Source organism: Primulina eburnea, chromosome 7, assembly GCF_022965805.1.
Source record: "Primulina eburnea isolate SZY01 chromosome 7, ASM2296580v1, whole genome shotgun sequence".
Taxonomy (NCBI): Eukaryota; Viridiplantae; Streptophyta; class Magnoliopsida; order Lamiales; family Gesneriaceae; genus Primulina; species Primulina eburnea.
In genome coordinates this window covers 5843289-5868263 of record NC_133107.1, presented here as the reverse complement: position 1 = coordinate 5868263, position 24975 = coordinate 5843289, and the positions used below count along the sequence as shown (strand labels likewise).

Genomic DNA, 24975 nt, shown 5'->3' with positions numbered 1-24975 from the left:
TGGGCTTGGTCTTGGGCTTGGTCTTGGGTGTCGGGTAGAGTTTGGCCCATTGTTAAATTTGGACTACCCAAATAAACTAACTAAGCGATCCTATTTGATGGTTGAAGGGGGGGTCGAAGGAAAACCTAGAGGACCACTCGCAATAATTTGGTGCTTGATCACCCATAAGTCTAAAAGCCCATATCTTTAATCCAACAAATATATGGCTTGCAGTTTATATAAATCCAACAATTGGTTTGAGACATTATACTAAAACAAAAATTCTTGTGAGACAAGGAGAGATATGGCTAGTGGGATTGACGGGAGCGGGCGGGGATGGCTATATTTTTGGGAACGAAGGGTGAATATAATATCTGAATTGGTGGAGTATGTGAATTCTTGTCTAATAGTTAAAAGTTTGATTATTTCTATCAATACTTTATCAGACGAGCTTCAATATGGTTTACTGGATTAGCGTGATTCACAGGTTATTGTGTGAGTCTTATGGTTTATCTAATGTATACCAAACGATAACGACTGCGAGTTCTTACGTCGTGAAAAAAATAATGCAATGACTTGTTAAAATTCAAATTGCATATCTTTGACGGCAACGAGCCAACAATGTGAAGATTGTATATTGCCGTAGAAATCCAAGATGGAGGACATCATTTTTAGTACATTTTATCACAAAATTGTTTTGGACAACATATATCATGTATATGATTTTAGAAAAAATAAATTTTTGGTTTATTAGTTTATTCTATTTTGGGTTTTCGTATATCAAATTTTCAAAATTTGATTTTGATATACTAACATTTAATTTTTGATTATTTTGATTCAATTTATAACATGACACTAAAATTGAAAACTTAATCGACAAAAATTTGTCCCTGAAATTTCGAAAAATTAATAGACCAAGATCGATCAAGTTAATAGACAATAAAATATTATATGTTCTTGGTTTTATGTATAAGTAAGCCATTACAATATATTTATTTATTTTATTAGAGTAATAATTACTAAACTTATTGGGTACAAAGATGACCGAATTTGCTATTAGAGAAAACGTGTCTTACATGGTAGTGGATATTTTGATGCTTGCACGTTATATGATATGACATCGAGATTAAAATAAAAAACGTGTTTGGACAAATCGGAAACGCGTACAAAATATTCATTTGGACTAGTTATCTTGCACACGCGATACGTGTGTGTATAGTTTTTTTTTTTTTTTTATCATTATCAATAGACTAAAGTGGAATTTGATAAATTATGGAGGGACTAAATTGATATTTGATTGGTTGAAATAAAAAAAATAAAAATATATAATAAAAGTGTGTGGTGAAACTTTAAAAAAAACAAAAAACAAAAGTGTAATATCAGTATCATATAAGGGTAAAGTTGGAAGAAAAAATTGACGTCTTTCCTAAGTTGTTATTATCATTATTCAACTTTAATAAAATAAAATAGATTATTTGAAAAACACAAAATTATATATGATGCTTATATAAAAAATAAATATCATAACTATATGTTAGAAAACAACATAGATTTAAAAAAAAAACAATATTTATATTTTAAAATACGAGGGGAAGGGGACCAGAATATATATTCATAATTTATTTTTTTTAGAAAAAATAAATACATTGAAAATACGACTAACGGAAAATTGATAAATCTAATTAAAATACGATATTTTGTATCGCTTTATAAAAAATTTGACTCGAAACCGGTTCTCAAAGACCCTTTCAAATATACACAAATAAAATGTCAACTTTAAATGTTAATATATAATAATTCATTAATAATGCTTAACAACATTATATTAGACGACCCACCCATTGATTAAATTAAATATGCCCAAATTAATTTCTATTGAAATTGATAATAAATTTATAATCCTACCATTTTATTTTGTTTCGTCTTTTACGAAATGACATTTTCACTTAATTTTTACTCAGTAGCTCACTTTCCCATAGTTTAATATTAAAATATAATATTATTATTGATTAATAATAAGTTCAATATAAAAAAACACACATATATAGTTTCGATATGTTGCATACTGTGCCCAATTATAATTCATCACATTCAATAGATGAGTGACAACCGATTGATAGAAGAAGACGTTGACATGATAAGCCGATGTCAGTTCAAAAAATATATATTTTTTAAATTTTTTATCCAGGTCATGCAGTTGAATTGATGTTAATAATATAAAATAAATAAATCAGTACATTAAATAAACGACAACATGCGATGTCCTAATATGCGAAATTCCCAATGGCCCGTCGAGTTCGCTAAAAACCAGAACTTAAATACTAAGAAATATGCTATTTTGTAAGCTATTGCCTATTTGTATTTGAATTGACCCGTTCAGTAGGAGAACCACTTGCGTATATTGGAAACAATCAGCAATTTCGTTCGTGTTTCTTGGCATTTTAAGTTGATAATACATATAATAGTTATGTTTTACGGATTGATTCAATCCCAACCGATCCAAATTCGGTCGAGTTTAAATCAGACTATTGAGAACCAGTATAACTGATTCTGGGTTAAAATTAATTCAACTCCAGTAATAAATCGGATTGGATTCTTCCAAAATAGATTCAAAACCATTTTATCTGATCCGTTTGCATCCAGTACAAAACCTAGTTCATGACCGGTTTTATATAGCTATATTAAATAACATGTATATACATAATTAATGAATGAATTAAGAATTGATAGGAGATTTATATCTAATTTTTTAGATACATGATGAATTTTTTTTTTAAAAATTGATTGATTCCAATTTGGACTAGATCCAATCGAATCTGATTTCAATCCAGTTTAATTTGATTTTCGTTTTAGATCGAGTTACATTTACAATCTGATAAATATGGAACTGATCCAACTTTGTAAACCTTAAACTGGTCCAATCTGGAACCATACAAAATTGGTTCGATTTCATCACTCAACGGTCCAGAACCGTTCTAATCTAGTCAGGAGTCCATTCGATCCGGTACCATAACATGCCCAATGTGCAGAACGAGCCTCTAGCACAAAGATTTGTCCAATATTATTTACATGATTATCATAATTGGTATACTAATGCATAAACCCGAGAGTTTATCTTATACATACCAATAATAACTGGCTTACAAGTTCCATCGTCATAAAAAAGTCAAAGATTCTTGTTTTTAATTTTTGTTAAGAAAAAATCAATTACTATAAAAAATCATATATTAATTTATGTACATTCCTTAATTATAATAATATTAAAATAATCCCCACCCACAATGTGGGGCCCGGTCAATGACGCAAAATCCTAGGAACGTTCCTAGGTGATCCCCTGAACTGTAACAAGATTTGAACTCTCGATAATGGCTGACCAAGTTACGCTTCGCACTTTTCACAAGAATTTATTTTTTAAAAAAAGGACTCATTCTCTTTCCCAATAAAATGTGCCATCTGGGCTCTTGATTCTTGAACAAATACGTACATTTTCCTTTGGTTATATGCTTTGATTTCATTTCCCAAGCTGACATCTTTTTTTTTTCTCCTGGGCTGTGTTCTTCAATTATTTTCTTGATTCACGTCTGTGTTTGTTCTATTGAGGATCAAAATGGGGATCTGTGTAAGCAAACAGACAGATGCGAAGTCAAATGCTAATGGGAAGAGATCAAGAAACGGAGTCCACAACCCAATTCAATTCACGATGTCCCCGGGCTACGCAGCTCAATTACCGCACGTAACACCTCCAGGAAACCCGCAGCTACCAATGCACAAAGCAAACAACTCGATTCTTGGGAAGCCGTATGAGGATGTTAAAGCACATTACAACCTCGGATCAGAACTGGGAAGGGGTCAATTTGGAGTCACGCATCTCTGCACTGATATTTCAACTGGTCAGAAGTATGCGTGCAAGTCCATTTCCAAGAAAAAACTCGTCACGAAGAGCGACAAAGAGGATATGAGGAGAGAGATTCAGATAATGCAGCATATGAGTGGGCAGCCTAACATTGTTGAGTTTAAGGGTGCTTATGAAGACAAGGATTCGGTGCATTTGGTGATGGAATTGTGTGAAGGTGGAGAACTTTTTGATCGGATTATTGCCAAGGGACATTACAATGAAAGGGACGCGTCTTCGATGTGCAGAAGCATTGTGAATGTGGTGCACATTTGCCATTTTATGGGCGTGATGCACAGGGATCTTAAGCCAGAGAATTTCTTGTTATCTAATAAGAGTGAACACGCTCTTCTCAAAGCAACAGATTTCGGGTTATCGGTTTTCCTTGATGAAGGTAAGGTTTTTGACAATTTTTTTTGTGGATTTGTTTGTTTGTTTGTTGCTGCGATCCTACGTCAACTGGGAAAAAGCTATGATTGGATTTGGTGGGAACCATCTTCATATTCTAGTCTAGACTTATGAGCATGTGTTGGATACTTATACTGTATGACTGAAGTCAGTATCAAAAGGCAAGGGGATCAGTTCTCAAAGGCTTGACTTGACAATCTTACGAATCACAGATCTTTGAGACACTTTTTCTTCTGACAATTTTTCGGAATTCTTTCGTTTTAGCTCTTCTGGTGTGACTGTAGCATTTCTCATCGAGATTGCATGACTTCAGAACAGTAAATTTTTTTGACAAGAAAAAAAAGTTAAGCTTCAAGTTTATTATGGACGAGGCTAAGAATCCACTGACGTATGCCGAAACATGAATAATGAACTTTGATTTGTGATTTGTGAGTGCCCATGTTACATTTAGATCAAGATTTTTCGGAAGTTTTTACTGCACACATCTTCGACAAACTTTTTCTTCTTACATTATGGACTAAAAGTTTTTCAAAGTTCTAATGCAATGTCATAACCTGCAGGTAAAACATACAAGGATGTAGTAGGGAGTGCCTACTACGTAGCACCCGAAGTTTTACGACGCAAGTATGGAAAAGAAGCTGACATATGGAGTGCGGGAGTCATGTTGTATATTTTACTTTGCGGTGTGCCTCCTTTTTGGGCTGGTAAAATCCATCTGTCAAACTTCTGTCTCTTGATTTCTGTTTTAATTTCTTATAGCTTGAAAATTGTGATGACCATTGATTGCAGAAACTGAGAAAGGAATATTTGATTCTATACTTAGAGGACGCATTGATTTCGAAAGTCAACCTTGGCCCTCTATTTCACCTAAGCGCCAAGGATCTGGTCCGTAGGATGCTTAGTGAGGATCCGAAGAAACGAATTACCGCTGCCGAAGTTCTTGGTATGCCTTTCTTTTGAATTCGATTCTACATCACATTTCTCTTGGTATTTATTCTACGTGTTCTTTTAAATAAAGAGGTATTTTCTGCTTTCTCGTACCATGGGTTATATAAAGTATGTACTCTCTTCAACTAAAATCACTGAATTTGGTGCTTGTATAGAGCATCCTTGGATTAGAGGAGGGGAAGCATCAGATAAACCGATAGACAGTGCAGTGCTCTCTAGGATGAAGCAATTCAGGGCAATGAACAAGCTTAAAAAACTTGCACTTAAGGTACATTACTTGAAGTTCAGGTCCTTTGTAACAGTTGGTATAAATGGAATGCTTACAAACTAGAAATCTCTTTAAACCCCTCACTCATTATAACGTGACATGTCGATGATCAATTCAAGGTCATCGCGGAAAATCTTTCTGCAGAAGAAATTCAAGGGCTTAAAGCAATGTTCACAAATATGGATACTGATAATAGTGGCAGTATCACTTACGAAGAACTTAAAACTGGATTGGCTAGACTCGGCTCAAAACTTACTGAGGCTGAAGTTAAACAGCTAATGGATGCCGTAAGACAAGATATATGTATATATCAGTGTGTATGTGTATAATGCTCAAGTAGCTATAACTTAATTGACTTCAATACTTTCAGGCCGATGTGGATGGAAATGGGACGATTGACTACATTGAGTTCATTACCGCTACAATGCACAGACACAGATTAGAAAGGGAAGAAAATCTGTACAAAGCATTCCAATACTTTGACAAAGATAATAGTGGGTAAGACGCCCTTCGATATTTAACTTGATAAAGGATTTATGCATGTATACTGAATGAGGCATTTTTATACATTGTTATAGGTTCATCACGAGGGATGAACTTGAAACTGCTATGCAAGAGTATGGAATGGGCGACCCATCCACCATAAAAGAAATCATCTCTGAAGTTGACTCTGATAATGTATGTTTTTTTTCCTTGGAAACTATAGATTCAACATTTTTTTTTTCCCAAAAAACTGTGTATATAAATCAAACATGAACCTTTTTTCCAGGATGGGAGAATCAACTATGAAGAGTTCTGTACCATGATGAGAACTGGAACTCAACAGCCAGGCAAGATGTTCTAAAGCTGTATCCCTGTATATATCATTAGAATTTCATGCGAAGAAATCACTCCAGTTGAAGATCAAAGACAATTCAATGGAAATTCGCCATATCCGAATCTTTGAGCACCTTGAACCAATGATATTTTTTTTCCACACAAAACCATTTAGCCGTTATTTCCCCCATGTTTCATATCTGTTCTTGATTATTTTCCTATGTGTTTTTTTATATTTCATATGAAGAAGGCTTTACACTCTCGCATTGAAAAAGTTTCAGGTTACCATGCTGTCTTTTTTATGATCAGTCAAAGTCTTGTATGAATCAAGTTCATATGAAGAAGTGTATATACTGGTGTTCGTGCCTAATAACATCTTGATTTCACCCCAGCACTTCGAGGTATAATCTGTTCAAAAGGAGTTGAGAAAACAATTTGTCGTGAGGACAAATGACAAGAACACAAACAATACTTACGGTCATACGGAGGAGAAACAGACACAAAACTACGGCAACCACAGAAACACGCAAGATATGAACTTCATTATTAAAAGAGCGAACATATTCATAATTCACCAAATACCCCATGACATAATCAAAGGGACTCAAATAGAAACACGATTTCTTTTTATAAAATGATTCTTGAGTCCTTAGAAACCATGTATCTTGATCTGATCCTTCTTGAGGATGCCAGCGTTAATCAGAAACTGCGATACATTCTTCCGCTGATCCCCTTGGAGCTGAATCACCTTCCCCAGCTCTTTGTCCTGAACAACATTACCGTTGCAGCAGAACTCTTTCTTTAAATCTTTAAGAATCTTATCGTAGCTGAATTCCTTCTTCAGCCCCTGCACAGTCGTCAAGCTTTTCTTTCCATTCCTCTGCTGTATGCGTATATGAACATACTCCTTAGCACCAGGGGCACCAGAATCTTTGGCCTCGGCAAAGGGATCAAAAGTGGTAGGAATTTCCAAGTCAATATCAACCATCAAACTTGTTGGACCCGAACTTTGTCACCTACAGAGGAATCCTTTGTATTGTAACTGCACAAAAATTGTTGTCATAAGAACAAAACTGATAATAATTCTGCTCCATACAACTTGAAAAAATTCAATCCATCTATTCAGAATCTCCTACAGCACCCCAAACTCCGGCACAGAAAGTAAAAACCATTCATCACCCTAATCAACCATTCGTCAACTTCATCTTTAATGATATATATCAAAGTTAACGCAAAATTTCGAAAACGAAAAACCCACCAAAGACACAAGTTATAACATAAACAAATCGATCACACGATAAAATGAATTCCAGAACCAAAATCAACATCTCAAACTCGAAACCCAGAACTTTAAAAACACGATCGACCGCATGTTCAAGGTGCCGATCAAGCAAGCGAACAAAATATTTTTTTTAAAAAAAACTAAACAAAATACCCAACATAAATCCATAACATAATAGAAAAAGAATGGATGATCTCTCATCTTACTCGATCAGGAAAAGGAGAGGCGTACCTTGTGACAACAATAGTAATTATTTGGTTCGAAAATTTGTGGAATGACTAGAAATGGTGTCGGGCACTGATTTTTATAGGCGGGGGAGATGAAAGGCGGCAATTTCTTGCTTTCTGGACCATAAATTAAGTCAAAACCACGGTTCTTATCCTAACCATGGTTAGATAAACCTTCTGATCTGATCCCTCGGTTGCGAAACATATTGACGGTGTAGATTTATTGGCCGGGATTCGACTAGGTTCGCGTAGATTCCACGCACTTGCACTTTCTTTTTCATCGGACCCCACACGCCCCAGCGAATTTCACGTCGAATCCACTCGTTATATTTATTCATGGGAGGATAGATATTTTATATGGAATTCACTTCACAAAGTATAAACTTGACTTGAAAATGAGACAAAAACTTGTGTGAGACGGTCTCACGGGTCGTATATGTGAGACGGATTTCTTATTTGAGTCATCCATGAAAAATTATTACTTTTTATGCTAAGAGTATTACTTTTAATTGTGAATATGGGTAGGGTTGACCCAAGATCCGTGAGACGGTCTCACATGAGACTCACTCCTTGAATGAATGGTATTTGATGCATCTTTTGAATGGATGATTGTCGTAAGAGATTTTCGCACGTTATTCCTAATGAATCTATACTAAAGATGGAGTCTGTCGGCATCGTATTTTTATTTTGAATTCAGATAAAAAAAAAATATTGTCATAAATATAACATAAACGACCTTGTTGTCTCCCCGTCTCATAATTATTGGATTATTAGTGCACCGACGTATGTGTTGTGTGATTGAACAATAATTTTTATAATTCATTTGATTTATATTTAAATGATGATCAAAATGTAATTATAACAAATAGTGAGGAACTACACTGCGATTTTGATATATGAATTAAAAAAATAAATAGAAAAAAAAAAAAAAAGAGTAAGAATTGAACCTACAATCGATGCTTAGAAAACAAAAACTCTATACGTTAAAGTACATGTAACTTGTATTAAAATTTTAACATTTTATTAATATATATATAATTATTAAAACAGATCATGAAAGTGTCTCAAACTTAATAATATATATATATATATATATATATATATATATATATATATAATATAAAATAGTATAGATGACATAAAACAAACAATGTTAAATAATTAAGAATTACAACACACATTTTTACTTAAGATTGTAAAATTCATATCCATTTCTCATATTTGAAACAAATTAGAAGTCATCCATTACATTTCAAATCACTTCAATGTCATCCTCCATCTCTATTTTTGGATAAAATTCCAACCAATTAATTGCATTTTTTGAGTTGTTTTACTTAAATACTCTTTTGTCTTGTTTGAATAATATAAAATTATAAATATTCTATATTTTGTTAAATATAAATTTCAAAATTTGGGGACTAAAATTTTAATTTTATATTTCTGTATTTTATTAATATAATTATTTTTAAATTTAAATAAAAATTGTAATATTATCGCTAATATTTTTATTTATATTTCTGTGCCTTAATTTGGAAACTTATATTCAACAAATAACTAAATAATTATATAAAAATATGATAATAGTAAAAATAAGACAAAATATAATTGAGTAGGTCTCGTGTGAGACGATCTCACGAATCTTTATCTGTGAGACGAGTCAATCCTACCGATATACACAATAAAAAGTAACATTCTTAGCATAAAAAACAATACTTTTTCATGGATGACTCAAATAAGATATTCGTCTCACAAATACGACCCGTAAGACCGTCTCATACAAGTTTTTGCCAATATTAGTCATGTTTACCAAAATGCATACTTAAATAATTTAAAACTTAGTGATCAAGATTTAAAAACTATATTTTACTTGCAATATATTATATATTTAACACTATATAACTTAATCTATATTTTTCATTTAAATAATTTGTAAAAACATAAATTATTCTATATTAGGTTAAATATAGGTTTCGATCTCGGCCACTAAGTTATATTAAGTTAGATATAGGTTTTAAATCTCGACCACTAAGTTTTAATTTCTTTTGGTCTCTATTTTGATAAAAATAATTATTTTTTATATTATTTGAATACAAAAAATTTATATAAATAATTATTTTATCATCATTATTATTATATTTTTATTTGAATCATATAAAAACACAATATTCATTATTTTTCAATTATAAGTTTCAAACCTGGGGCGCTAAATTTTGAATAAAAATTAATAGTAATAATAGTTAAGATATTAGAATTTTTTTATTTAAATGATAAAAAAATATTTATTTAAATATAAAATTAAAAAATGTAGTGACCAAATTTTGACAATTATATTTAACAAAATACATAAAAATTATTTTTTTATGTAATTTAAATAAAACAAAAGTGTATTTAAGGGAAACAACTAAAAAATAAATTAATTGATTGTATGTTTACCCAAGGATGACATTGAAGTACTTTGGAATATAAAGGATAACTTTGAAATTGGGTTTCAAACGTGGGTAATGGGTTGTTAAGAATTGTTAATTCAATGATTACATAAGATCAGTGGATCCTTCGTACAGAAATGTAAATATATATTTAAGGTGTATATGCACTAATTTAGGATCTAAATTAACTTAGTTTTATTACCATCGTTGTGTTCATATATTTGTATATCAATGAAGTGACACTCATTTATTAGATTTGATAAATCATATCAAAATTATTATGACGCTCACCAAGCGTAAATATAACGTCATACCTGCATTATGTGTAAAGAGGCTGGCGTTACTCACAATACATATAAATTAGGATTTCTATATCATGTTTTACCCTTTTTTTTAATTATTATTATTATCATTATCATCAGCTTTGTATTTACAAAATATCATCTCATTCATTCCAAATATTTTAAATTTTAATTTCACTTCTCAACGAAATATTTATCGTTCGATGTCCATATCATGATCAGCTTTGTTTCAAAAAATTTCCAGATAATAAGAGGTCTTGAAACACACGAAAAAAGACTGGATGTACGTGACACCGGAAATTGATTACGTAATATAAGAAATTTTTTATGTGACGTTGGATATTGCTTATGTGTTACTGCTACGTCAGTCTTCAATTTACATGTCTAAAACTGCAAATTGAAAACTTAAAAGATTAAAAATGCGAAGTGATTGAATTACATACGTACCAAAATTGTAATTTCCCAAGAAAAATTTGATAATATGGCTAAAATATAGATGAAATTAAGACTGAAAATAATTTAGATTTATTTATCTCTAGCTAGCTGGTACTTCTTGGCACGGGTTTGTGATTTTTCTTCACATGCAATAATTTTTCGAGCTCCCTGAAAATTTTGCATGGTAAGATCGTGTTTGCACTAAAAATAAACTTCGGGCTGATGTGACAGGCCCATGAAATGTTAAGGATAATAATTAAATGGGAAAATTTTATTTTGACCCAAAAGCTGTGTACATGCTACATAGACCAAGTAAAATGTAGAGTTGTCCATTCGGATGGGCTGGGTCGGGTTGATCGACGTAACTATTCAAAATTGTTCAATCCAAACCTAACCCGAAAACTATCAGCCCAAACCCGAAACCGAATCAACCGATCAACCCGATCAACCATATAATCTGATTTTGAATTTTTTACAATATTTTTTTAAAGAAAATTAAATAAAATTCAAAAAAAATAATACTAATATTTTAATTTAAACACATAATAATAAAATCTCTCTAATATATATGATTTAAATTGGAAAATTTAATAGTAAAAAAATAAAGTATATTTATTAAATTAAATAAACAATTATTTTAAAAATAAAAAATGTTCAAAATAAATAATAAATCATGAAAATTTATGATATAAATATACAATAAATATTTAGACATACAATATATAAAAAATATGTAATATTTATTAATTATATATTTTTTAAAAAAATTTAAAATTTTCGGGTCAACCCGGGTTGACCCGAACGCAACCCAACCCGATCATTTTTTCGGATCAGATATGGGGTTCTATCCGATCTGACTCGAACCCGAAAACCCTTAGCTCAAACCTGATTTTTTTCGGGTTGAACCATGTCGGGTTGGTGAGTCGTGTCTGATTTTGACATATCTTGTAAAATGATGATTAAAAAAAAATGAAAGACCAGTTGTGCAGATTCAAGAAGTGGGAGAAGTAGGGAGTAGAGAAACTATTCGCTCAAATGTACAATCGGCAAATAGGAGGTAAATCACATCACTCAAACTTGCAAACACTTTTCAAATATCAAGTAGTTTTAGTCTAATCATTCTCTTTTTAGTCTATATTTCAAAAAAAACATGAAATATATAATAAAGGTTGTTGAAATTTGCAAATATCAAATAGTTTTAGTCTAAGCATTCTAGTCCTTTTAGTCTATATTTCAACTATTTTACGCATTTTCTATTCCATGCAGATTTCATTAAGTTTTATTATATTTTTGACGTTGTATGAATTCTTAATAAATTGTAAATGAACAATCATGCCACACATGGTTTCTCGTAGGCTCATCCAATCGGTCTAAACTCGTACCATACACCAGTATTAGCGGAGGTAGAGCCAAAAATATGACTCTATTTGGGTTAGAATTTTAAATTCTAAAATCTTTTAATATTTTAAATTGATCTACTTGGACTAATATCATATTAATCAAAAATTATACAAAATTTGCATATAATTTTTTTTTAAAAAAATTGAGCAATCCGGGCTAAGGGCCATGTGGGGGCGGAGCTATGTGGGCTAAAGCTCCGGTGGCCCAATTTTTTTTGAAAAAATTTATAGGCAAATTTTGTATAATTTTAGAATAATATGATATTAGCTCGTGTATATCAATTTAAAATATTAAAAAATTCTAAAGTTTAAAATTTTAGCTCGGACGGAGCATATTTCTTGCTCCGCCCCTGGCCATGTGTCATTGACACTCGCCAGAGGGATTGGGAGCTCTGAGCAAAGCGGTCGAGTAATTCGATCGAGCTTTAGATCGATTTTGCCTCGGAGAAGTAAATTGATCCACCGTGCATGTAACCGTAACTATTCGATGTGCACTATATTTTTATTGATCTCGAAAGAACAATGATAAGTTGATGTGTTGCATTCCCGTTATCAGGGTTATCGATCATATTCCAGTATTTATTGACTCTTACTAAAAGTTTGAATATGCCGAGTTGAAATTATTCAAAATATACCGGCCAAGATTATAAAATTTTACCAACTTTTTCCTGTAAATGGGCTTGAGTATTGGTAATAAGTCCCTTGTTTTTGTCTTAACCTGGGCAGATGCAAGAAACACGAGGCGCCAGATTCATTGAATGGCGGGCGGCCTTGTTTACTTTATTCGATTACAACATTGACATTTATTGGTTACTAATTAAAGTTATTTAATTTGTTGCTTTATTAAGAAATTAAATCGGGCCGGCGACTAAAGAATAATGAACCTTGAATTACTTTTTTTTTAAAAAAAATTAAAATCGATTGTCTACAATTCCAAAAAAAAAAATTCAATATGTTTATCGATTAAATAAAGACAAAAACTTATGTGAGACGGTCTCACAGGTCGTATTTGTAAGACATATATCTTATTTGGGTCATCCATGAAAAAATATTACTTTTTATGCTAAGAGTATTAATTTTTATTGTGAATATCGGTAACGTTGATCCGTCTCACAGTTTAGGATCCGTGATACGGTCTCACATGAGACCCATTCATAAATAAATTGGTAGAAAAAAAAACTTTAAAATTATCAAATTCTGCTGACATTTTCTCTTACAAGCTAAGTCCATCCTTGTACAATTTCGAACATGATTTGATTAATATTATCATTGATTATAATTAGCTTAATTTTTTTTATATGTATGTACACGAAAGTGTATATGGCCCGTTAAGCGGAAATTAATTTTTTTTAATATATAGTCTTTTACGTTAATGCTATTCCGAGGGGGAAAAAGCAAATGCATGCATAGCTGAATCAGTGCAATGTTCATGCATTCATTTATGAAAAAACTTTAAGGCCGAATTAACTATTACTTAGAGAAGTTCTAGTTTGAATTCACTTGCATGCGTGGCTTTAAAATATTAATATAACTTGATTCAATGAATAGATAAAATTTAGGAAAAAATTGTATATATAATCGGTCCTACCAGTTTTTTGAATCAGCTTTTTTGATTTTGATGTGACACAATTGCAGAACTGACGTGTGTAGTATCACTTCAACATTCATGAGGTGCAAACGAGTTAAGCTACTAATGAGTAGGTCGTGAACAGCTCGATCCAAACTCGACTCGAACATGATTTGACCGAGCTCTAGTCATTTTTGAGTTTTTATTGTTTATACTTGATTGTACGTGTGCTATTTAGTTAACTATATAGTATTATTTTTAGATGATATATAATTTAAGAGTATTTTTTCCTTATAAATACAAAACATAAACCCTTAAATTAAGCTACAAACATTTTCGAGATTTTCAAGCATGGGCTCGAGTAATTCGATATTTTCACGAGTCCAGCTTGAAATTGAAAACTCGATCGAGTTTGAGCTCGAGCCTACAAAATTTAAATTCAAGCTCGACTCATATCGTGTGCACACCTAAATACTTCTGATGAAAAAGAATTTCAACTGCAAAAGATCAGAAGATACATGACTAAACCTGCAATTTAATAATATAGAATATCAACATAGCGAAAAATGTAATTTTCTCTAAAATTTATTAATAATTACAGGTCCTTCCAATTTAATAGAATATAAAATGGATCGTATCTTCAAAGTTTCAAAACTTATTTATAATCTCTTTTTGCTAATATACTAACAATCAATATGCCCAAAGTTTAATATAAATAAATAAACCTAGCTATTGTTTTGACCTGTTAATTAACCCTCCATTATTATATGAAAATTATTCTCTTTTTTTTTTCATTAAAAAAGACATGCAAAAATCGCATCGGGATTGTTTCTGTCCTTTAAGGAATCTTTCGGGCCCATACTAAGATTGTGAGTGAATATTTCATAGATGTTTAATCCCATTCGACCTTTCCTTACAGGAAGTCCCGAATGTTAAGAGACAACGGGCAATAAATTCAGATCAAACAATTCAAGAAATCTTTTGTCTTTTTCTTCCTTTTTGGTTGGCACAATTCTCTCCTCTCCCACAGGCTTATAGTTTTATTATTATTAAACATACCTAAAAAGTATTCGTTTTCAATTTGTCATTTGGTAAGTAGAACCACTGTCATGCGGGAGAAATCATAGGGTGCCTAGCTCTAAGTTAGCTCTTCATATCATTGGTGCCTATTTTGCAGATATTATCAGGGAAACTACCTGATCAATTCATCAACATGGTACGTGTTTTCGGTTAGATTATTTACTGGGACTAAAGCTTGGTTTCTTGATATCGAAAATCGTCACAATTTTAATATGGTATTTCGTTTCGGATCGAGTGGATTCAGGATATGTTTTTGTGCATGCGAGCGAGTGATAGCATGATGAATTAGCTAACCTGGTAGGTTTCTGGTCCGTAGGAAATGAAGAACGACTTATACGGTTTGTACAGCCCCGGAAGCAGCGGCTGGACATCCCTGAGAAACCCAGAATTCCAGGAGGCAGATGTTTGGGAAGTTTTCCAGGACGCAGAGGCCCCGGAATTCGATCAGGACCCATCTTACACTTCGAAACGCCTCACAATCAAACCGACAAGAACAATTCCAAAACCCGACAAAACTTCCAGTCATTTCAAGGGGCCGGAAATGAGTCAACAATCAGCCCCCGTGAACATACCCGACTGGTCCAAAATATACCGCTCCAGCTCCATGAATACCATCAGGGATTCTCATTCATGGCTCTCCGCCGATTCCGAAGTTGTTCATGTGAATCATCAAAGCTGGGAAACTAGCAAAGACGACTCCGAAGAAGAGGACGAAGACGAGAACGATATGATTCCTCCACATGAATGGATTGCAAGAAAGGTTTCCAGGAGTGATCAGATATTCTCATTCTCTGTGTGTGAAGGTGCTGGAAGAACACTCAAAGGGAGAGATTTAAGCAGGGTCAGAAACGCTATTTTGATCAAAACAGGTTTTCTTGAATCAAATTCCAGGTATTGATCAGCAGTAATTCTGTCAAATGTAAATCCCATGTACATTGCTTTGTCCATAGGATATTTCGTGTTTATTAATAATTAAGTTTTTAATTTTCTTTCTATATAAACGTACTTAATCACGTTGTCTCTTGTTTAAACTATAGTTTCATATATCCAATAATCGCAAAAAATGAGAGAAGATGAATTCAGCCACATTATGATGATGTTTATTGGGTAATTAAATAGTATTTAATTAGCATCTTTGTGAAAATAATAAAAAGAAAAACATAATTATCTTCATATTCGAAAATCAAGCTTAAAATTTCATGCAAATATGATAAATGAAAGTTACACATTGTTACACAATAATATTAAATTTATAATTCTACATCAAATGCATTTTAAAAAGTGGTAATATTATAATTTCAATTATCATATAATTCAGATTTTTTAATACGTACAGGTGCCAAAAGGGTTTATTTTTTTTGTTTTTTAAAAAAAGAAAGATAAAATAATTGCAATTTTTAAATACTTGCCCGATGTTTGTCGATTTGAGTCATTGGAGTTTGTTCCACGAAATATAGTAAAATAATGAAAGAAATTCAGTGGTGACAGAGGAAGCCAGTTGGCGAGGTCTTTCGAGCAGAAGGAGATGTGGTTCGTGGCTACGTTGACGGACCTCTTGCGATGTTGGCCCACTGCTAAATGACACTTGTGGTGAGCATAGTCATCAATTAATAATGGCTGAGGCTATGCTCAATCCCACATATCATAATTTATTACTGTGTATTGTTTGGTTTATTGTCGTATGTTATGAAATTATGCAACTTTGAGATAAAAATTTGATGACTCTAAAATTATATCGAATATTTAGTTGTGATTATTCGAGTTGTAATAATATTGTCTTATAATGATTATGAATATTGGAGTTTGAATTTTTATCCTGAAAATCTATTGTTGTATATTTTTGGAATAATAATCAATTGGTTGAAATGTTTGATGATTATTGATGTGCCAATAATTATTGAGATCGTTTTGTGATTTTTCTATTTATAATAATCAAAAATTGAATAAGTATGAAATTTGAAAAATTAATAATTTTTTGGTGTAAAATTTTGGGAATATTGAATTTTTCTAGTTAAGTAACTCAAGAGAATGAAAAAAATACAAACTGTCAGGTTATTTTTAAACCAGAAGAGTATATATATCAACAAATAATAAACAAATATCAATTACAGTCTATGAGTGAACAAAATATTAGACTGAAATGAATAAATTTGAAAATTCAGTTCGGTGTTGAGATGCAATAATTGTCCCTACTAGGTAGAGTGATCGAACCATGACGTTTGGGCTGTTGTGCGATTTAAAATATTTGAGTTACACCACTACCACCGGCTATAGCTTTTGGTAAAACGACAAACGTTTGGTCCTACATTCGATTTATTCAGAAGTTCGGTTTAAATTTTTTAAAATATAGGTTTGTTTGATTCGATTTTAGTTTTTAATATAAAATTTCGATTAACCTAACAAACTAAACTTTAATAAATAAAATCATAAATTTTCTAAAAAGTTTATAAAGATATAAATATTATAATTTCTAATAAAATTTATTATACAATAGTACTATACTTAAAAATATTTTTTAATAAAAAAATTTAAATTTATTTAATCCAATTTTTTTATTGCCCTTTTTTTTAAAATTTAAAACATGATTGTTTTTTTAAAAAAAAAAACCTAAAATTTCGATTAATTGTATTACTGACCGAAATAATCGATTTTTTTTCGATTTTTGTTAGTTTGTCGTAGTAAAGTTCTGTCGGTTCGGTTTGTTGTAAAAAAAAATCGGTTAATTCAATTTTAGAAAATTCGGACTAAACATATTAAAGAAGTGCGCCGCCAAAGATGTGGGGTGGATTACCATTCTCCGATGATCAACGTATCTTTGAATTCAGTCCAAGATGAAAGGAAAGAATACCATGTGAAAGTCCAGCTTTGTGATGTGCAGCATTAAGTTGTCTCATCTTACTTCTCAGGTAACGAGCAAGAAGTCCAAGCAGCTTAACTTTCTACGTATACTCTTCCATAATTTGTTCTTGTTTGGAACCAAAAATCTGTACTTATGACGCTGGATTAATAATTAGGCTTAGAAGTGGAATACATTTCTGTAACAAGAATCCGTATTAAAGAAACCCTCGATTCTTGAGTTTACAAGAATGCGAAATTTCCTAGCTTATGGCGCTTCTAGCTTAGGCTAAGTAGGAGCCGGTTAAGACGACACTCGAGGACTGAGGGATGTGAGATTTAAAGCTTTGATATTGACTTATTGTGCGGTTCCCAAGTCCCGACCATGTATTTGGATACATCTTTGAATTGTAATTATTCAAAAATAGTTTTACCGCAGATAATTTTATATTTCAAATCAGTTATTTTTAATTCTAATGTTTTTTGAGGGGTGTCAATTCAGGTGGTTGCGTCGGGTTGAGTAATAGTACTGTTTAAAATTTGCTCAAACCGAACATGAACCCAAATCAGTTCAATCAACCAGATTTTGAATTTTTTTTAAAGAAAATTAAATAAAATTTAAATAATAATAACACTAATAATAATAATATTTTAATTTAAACACATAATAAAATTTCCCTCATATATATGATTTAAATTTTAAAGTCTAATTGTACAAAAATAAAGTATATTTACTAAATCAAATAAATAATTATTTAAAAAATAAAAATATTCAAAATAAATATTAAATTATGAAAATTTATGATATGAATATACAATAAATATTTTTTAGACATACAATATATAAAAATGTAAGCAATATTTATTAATTATATTATTTAAAAAAAATTAAAATTTTCGGGTTGACTGGAACCCAATATAACCCTATAATTTTTTTCGGGTCAGCTATCGAGTCCAACCCGAAAACCCCAAACTCAAACCATATTTTTTTCGGGTTGAACTATGTCGAGTTGGTGGATCTTGTTTGATTTTGACACCCTTAATTTTTTTCTCTTTTATCTTTCTCATCAATTCTTGTGTGATTTTATGAATTTTTCAAAACTGAACAGGTAATTGAAAATACAATTGCAACCTTGGTATCACATTTATTGATCCATTGAATAAGTTAAGTTTAACCTGAGATTCCATTTCTACGGAAAGAGAGTGGGGAAGATCGATAAGCAAGTCAGCCCAAAGACTTTCCGGTTGAAGGTACGACAAGGGAATTCCATGCTTTGTTGAAGCTTTCTTCTAAGCCCTGGAATTCAATTCGAATCTCAAATAGGGAAGGTGAAGGAAAAAGATATCTTATACGGCCACGCTCTAAGCTAAGTTTCTCATTAGATCACTCTTGATGTACTTCCGGCCGGTGCTACTATGACTGCACCAAAGATTATGGAAAGCGAGATCGCCTTACTGGATGGCTGGCATATCGATTTTTAATGGGAGAGAGAGTATTTCGATGTTTTCCAAAATCAACGGTGTTCTTACAGTCATCCATGGCCACGCTTATCCCTCGGGTTACTTCACCCCCTTTACAGACGTTAACAATCGCAGCTTCTTCAACTGGAGCTATTCTCATTTCCTTCTATATGCATTACCAGAATTTATCTTTCTCAAATGCCTTTTTTGGTTGGTCTTACTAGAAACCGTTTTGCTTTCCTTTTTCTGCCCTAGCCGCCATACCTCTATAAGACTTAAGGAGCAATATCGGCAACAGAGCCCATCCCCATTCATTCCCTTCTTCTAATTAGAAAGCCTCCTCAAACCCTTCCTTTTATTCTCCATAATAGTAACTAAGTATAGTTATTATCCGTACTAGTCTATCTATGGATTTAGCACACTGGACTTAACGCGGGCTTATGCCTCCGAAAAGGTACTATTCTATAGTATAATAGTTCGCCAGCAAGGCATTTTCCGAAGCAGGCTAGGCTAGATCCTCTTTACCAGGTTGGGTTTTTGCCCTCAAATTCAATGAGACAAGTCCTTTCTTCTTGCTTGTCAATGCAGAACCATGTGTCATTCTCGAACATGAGATTTTAAACCTGAAAATATGGTTTCTTTATTTTACAAAGTGACAATCATGTTACTCACGCTTTACACCCCCTCAGATGAAAATACAATTGATGATCAAGAATCTGCTGAATTTTGGGGTCGGTGACTTGTCATGAGATTGAACTTGTTCCTCTTTTTATTTCTTTGTTCGTATTTTGGAACTGTTTAAGTTGGATTTTAGATAATTGATTTGTTAAGCTCGAATAAGTGAATTGTTGATTTTATGTTTGAGATTGTAAATCATTGTTTATTTAATTTTTGGAATAAATATCGTTTTGTTGAAAAATGATATTTAAAATGTGTGTATTGAATATTTGAATGTTGAATATTTGAATGTTGAAAATAAGAGTTGTAAATATTGAAATTTGTGTGTGATGATGTAGGTAATGATGTATTTTATTTTTTGGATTATGTGTAATGAAACTCTATAAATAGATCTCTCATTTGTGAAGAAAATCACAATTGAGTAGAGAGAAAAATATTATAAAGTGTGTAGTTTGATAAATTTTGAGAGTTTGAGATTTTTACTTTTTACCATAAATTTTTACTTTTTCACAACACGTTAGCAGCACGAAGCTCTAAAAGTCCTACATACTTTTCAAGCTCCAAACAGAAGAAAAAGTAACAAAAGTAATTATATTTATTTTACTGTTATTTATTTATTGTGTATTTATTTAATATACAATATAATGTTATTATTAAAAATAATAAAAATAAATTTTTCATAAACTTGTAATAAATCCTGGGAGGATGTTAAGACGACATCCCACACTCCCGGTAAGTGATACGACAAGTATAAAAGCCTATAAAATTTTTAAACAAAATAAATTATGACACTCATTATAATATTATGATATGATATACATAATTATTTAAACATGTCTAATATTATATATACCATATTATTACCATAAAATTATACAAATACATACCTTTATTTTTTTTGTACACCAACGGTCATAAATGGTAAAAAACGGCTAGTTTTTGCCCTATAAATATGATCTCACAAACACATTTAATCACTCCAACTTTTTCTTCTTCTCTAAAAATTATTCATCATCAAATTTTTCGAAGAAAAAAGAAGATGGCTTTCTCAAGGATATTTTTAATTATTTTGGTTATCATACTCACGAGTCTTGTATTTATCGGAGAATATCCTCCTCGTGCGTTTTCTTTATTTTTACAAATACTTGTACTTGTTGTTTATCCGTTACTTTGTATTGCAATATTTATTAACTAATAAAATGCATCATAATTTTTTTTTAGTACCACCATGTCAAATTTAACAAAGCTCGAATTTATTGCGCTCGACATCACGGGAAAGAATTATATGCCATGGACTCTAGATGTATAAATGCATCTTGAGTCATTGGGTCTAAGCGAGACCATTAAAGAAAATGGCATATGCACGTCACAAGAAAAGGCAAGAGCCATGATATTTTTGCGTCGACATCTCGACGATGGATTGAAATGTGAATATTTGACTGTAAAAAATCACATGGCTTTGTGGAAGGGATTAAAAGAAAGATTTGAACATATAAGGGAAGTTATACTTCCGACCGCCCGGGATGAATGGAACACACTGAGATTCCAAGATTTTAAAAAAGTCAGTGATTACAATTCGGCGATGTATAGAATAATCTCGCAATTAAAATTTTGTGGACATGAGGTCACAGAATCTGAGATGCTTGAAAAAACATTTTCCACGTTTCATGCATCAAGTATTACTCTACAACAACAATATAGAGTACGTGGATTTGCGAGATATTATGAGCTCATCGCCTGTCTTCTTGTGGCGGAAAAAAACAACGAGCTATTAATGAGAAATCATCAGTCCCGACCCACTGGATCAACAGCATTTCCAGAAGTAAATGCTGTAAGTAAAAATGAATTTATACATGGAAACCAAAATCAATTTCAAAGACAAGGTTTTGGTCGAGGTCGAGGTCGAGGTCGAGGTCGAGGTCGTGGACGTGGACGTGGACGTGGACGTGGACGTGGAATTGGTCGTGGTCGTGGACGCGGCCGTGGTTTTGAAAATAATAGAGATAGTTATTTTTATAACTCATCTCAAAAGAGCGTCCCAAACCATCCACAGAAAAGACATCATGAGAATACAAGTGTTAATGAGAATCACTCAAAAAGATATGAAAGTTCTTGTTACAGATGTGGTACTCCAGGACATTGGTCCAAAGTTTGTCGAGCCCCTGAGCACCTTTGTAAACTTTATAAAGAATCATTAAAGGGGAAAGAAAAGAGACCAACTTCACTGAACGCAGTGACCGTTTGAGTGATTCAACTCATCTTGATGCTGGTGATTTTATGAATGATTTCTCTGGAAATGATCAACGTATTGGTGGGATAGAAATGAACAATTTTGATGCTGCAGATTTTCTCAATGATTTTTCTGAAAATGAACAATATAGTGGTAGAATATAAATGTACAATAATTTGTTTTTCATGTAATCATATAATAATGTTTTATTGTACAATTATGATATGTGTTATATTTATATATGTATTGTCAGTTATTTTATTTCATTGCATATTTTTTTGAAGTTCAAATATTGAAAATGCTATGAGCAAAGCTGAAGTTTGCATATCCGATAGTGGTACAACGCACACTATCCTCCGAGATAAAAGATATTTCTTGGAACTAAAACCAACAAAAACAACGGTGAATACAATATCAGGTCCTGTAGACTTGATTAAAGGATGTGGTAAAGCACAATTTTTGTTACCTAATGGTACAAAAATTTTTATCAATGATGCTTTATATTCACCACAATCGAAAAGAAATTTGTTGAGTTTTAATGATATATATTCCCATGGGTATGATACTCAAACAATGAATGAAGGGAATGAGAAATATATGTGTCTTATCACATATAAATCATGAAAGAAATATGTGATTGAAAAACTACCAATGCTCCCTACTGGATTGCATTATACACATATAAGTCCCATTGAATCAAACATGGTAGTTGATAATTCTTCGATATTAACCAATTGGCATGATCGATTGGGACATCCTGGTTCAACAATGATGCGAAGAATTATAGAAAATACACATGGTCATCCACTGAAAGACCAGAAGATCTTTCAGAATAATAAGTTTCAATGTAAAGCATGTTCTCTTGGAAAACTTATTATAAGACCATCACCAGTCAAAATCCAAACTGAATCACCAATGTTTCTTGAACGTATTCAGGGTGATATTTGTGGACCAATCCATCCACCATGTGGACCATTCAGATACTTTATGGTATTGATTGATGCCTCCAGCAGATGGTCACATGTATGTTTATTGTCAACTCGAAATGTTGCATTTGCAAGATTACTTGATCAAATAATAAAATTGAGGAATCAATTTCCCGATTATACAATCAAGAAAATTAGACTTGATAATGCTGGTGAATTTACTTCTCAGACTTTCAATGATTATTGTATGTCTATGGGAATCATTGTTGAGCATCCTGTTGCTCATGTACATACACAGAATGGATTGGCTGAATCATTGATTAAACGTCTGCAAATGATTGCTAGACCAATGATTATGAAAACAAAGCTCCATATTTCTATATGGGGACATGCAATTTTACACGCTGCTTCATTAATTCGCATCAGACCAAGTGCATATCATAAATACTCCCCATTGCATCTTGCATTTGGTAAAGAACCAGACATTTCTCATTTGAGAATTTTTGGGTGTATGGTGTATGTGCCTATTGCACCACCGCAACGAAAGAAAATGGGACCTCAAAGAAAGGTTGGAATTTATATCGGTTATGATAGTCCATCAATCATTCGATATCTTGAACCTCAGACAGGCGACGTGTTCACAGCACGTTTTGCTGATTGTCATTTTAATGAGGAAATCTTCCCAATGTTAGGGGGAGAACAGAAACATACCGAAAAAGAAATTACATGGTATGTATCATCATTATTACATTTGGATCCAAGAACAAAACAATGTGAAAAAGATGTACAACAAATTGTACACTTGCAAAGAATAGCAAATCAAATACCAGATGCATTTGCAGACACAAAAGGGGTAACTAAATCATATATACATGCTGCAAATGCTCCTGCTCGAATTGAAATTCCAAAGAAACAAATGGAAGATACTCATGATGTCATTAAACGCCTGAAGCGTGGAAGGCCAGTCGATTCCAAGGATAAAAATCCTCGAAAAAGAAAATTCATAGAGAAACATGATGATCACAAAATAGAGAATGATGTTCCTGAAGAAACACATGATGATGAAAATGTTCTGTCAGAACCACAAACTGACGAGAATCATGAAATCTCTATCAATTACATTAATACTGGAAAAATATGGAACCGAAAAGATATAGATGAAATTAATGATATATTTTCTTATAATGTGGCAATCAACATCATAAATGACAACGAAGATCATGAACCAAAATCTTTTGGTGAATGTAAAAATCGGCAGGATTGGATAAAATGGAAAGATGTCATCCAGGTTGAATTAGATTCGCTAAATAAACGTAATGTTTTTGGACCTATAGTCCTTACATCTGAAGGTGTAAAACCTGTTGGATACAAATGGGTTTTTATTCGAAAGCGAAATGAGAAAAATGAAATAGTAAGATATAAAGCTCGAATTGTTGCACAAGGTTTTTCTCAAAGGCCTGGAATTGATTATGAAGAAACGTATTCTCCTGTGATGGATGCAATTACGTTTCGGTATTTGATTAGCTTGGCGGTATCTGAAAATTTAGAAATGCGTCTTATGGATGTTGTTACAGCTTACTTATATGGATCACTTGATAGTAATATATATATATGAAATCCCTGAAGGATTTAAGATGCCTGAAGCACAAAGTTCAAAACCCAGGGAATGTTATTCTGTGAAATTACAAAGATCGTTATATGGGTTAAATCAATCAGGTCGAATGTGGTATAATCGACTAAGTGATCACTTGATGAAAAAGGGATATGTAAATAATTCAATATGCCCTTGTGTTTTCATTAAGAAAACAACATCCG

General features: G+C 32.2%; 3 protein-coding genes across 4 annotated transcripts; 2 read left to right on the top strand and 1 right to left on the bottom strand.

Moving 5' to 3' along the window:
- The first annotated feature begins 3342 nt into the window (after window positions 1–3342).
- Window positions 3343–6613, top strand: LOC140836940 (calcium-dependent protein kinase 2-like). The gene is given in 9 exon segments (XM_073202827.1): window positions 3343–4265; window positions 4840–4983; window positions 5069–5151; window positions 5153–5222; window positions 5383–5495; window positions 5615–5782; window positions 5866–5993; window positions 6074–6173; window positions 6265–6613. Coding segments are annotated over 9 exon segments (1560 nt in total). The 5' UTR covers window positions 3343–3586; the 3' UTR covers window positions 6340–6613.
- Window positions 6614–6832: 219 nt separating this feature from the next.
- LOC140836946 (protein translation factor SUI1 homolog) lies at window positions 6833–7981 on the bottom strand. Of its 2 annotated transcripts, none has more exons than XM_073202837.1 (2): window positions 7825–7981; window positions 6833–7353 (listed from the first exon to the last, which is right to left on the bottom strand). In XM_073202837.1, the coding sequence occupies exon 2, from the start codon at window positions 7297–7299 to the stop codon at window positions 6961–6963; it is 339 nt and encodes a 112-aa protein (XP_073058938.1). In that variant the 5' UTR covers window positions 7300–7353; window positions 7825–7981; the 3' UTR covers window positions 6833–6960. The 2 variants fall into 2 exon arrangements, with proteins under 2 accessions (XP_073058938.1, XP_073058939.1); XM_073202838.1 differs by having other exon boundaries at window positions 7800–7881.
- Window positions 7982–14792: 6811 nt separating this feature from the next.
- On the top strand, window positions 14793–16656 carry LOC140836062 (protein S40-4-like). The gene is made up of 3 exons (XM_073201472.1): window positions 14793–15166; window positions 15347–15921; window positions 16510–16656. Exons 1-3 carry the CDS (start codon window positions 15164–15166, stop codon window positions 16610–16612), a joined length of 681 nt encoding a protein of 226 aa, XP_073057573.1. The 5' UTR covers window positions 14793–15163; the 3' UTR covers window positions 16613–16656.
- Window positions 16657–24975: the final 8319 nt, after the last annotated feature.

Excerpts from the sequence above, each read along its gene's own strand:
- LOC140836946 (XM_073202837.1), bottom strand. The coding sequence starts at position 7,299 with ATGGTTGATATTGACTTGGAAATTCCTACCACTTTTGATCCCTTTGCC.
- LOC140836062 (XM_073201472.1), top strand. Across the intron at positions 15,922-16,509 it reads TTTCTTGAATCAAATTCCAG|TGGTGACAGAGGAAGCCAGT; the intron begins GTATTGATCAGC and ends AAAGAAATTCAG.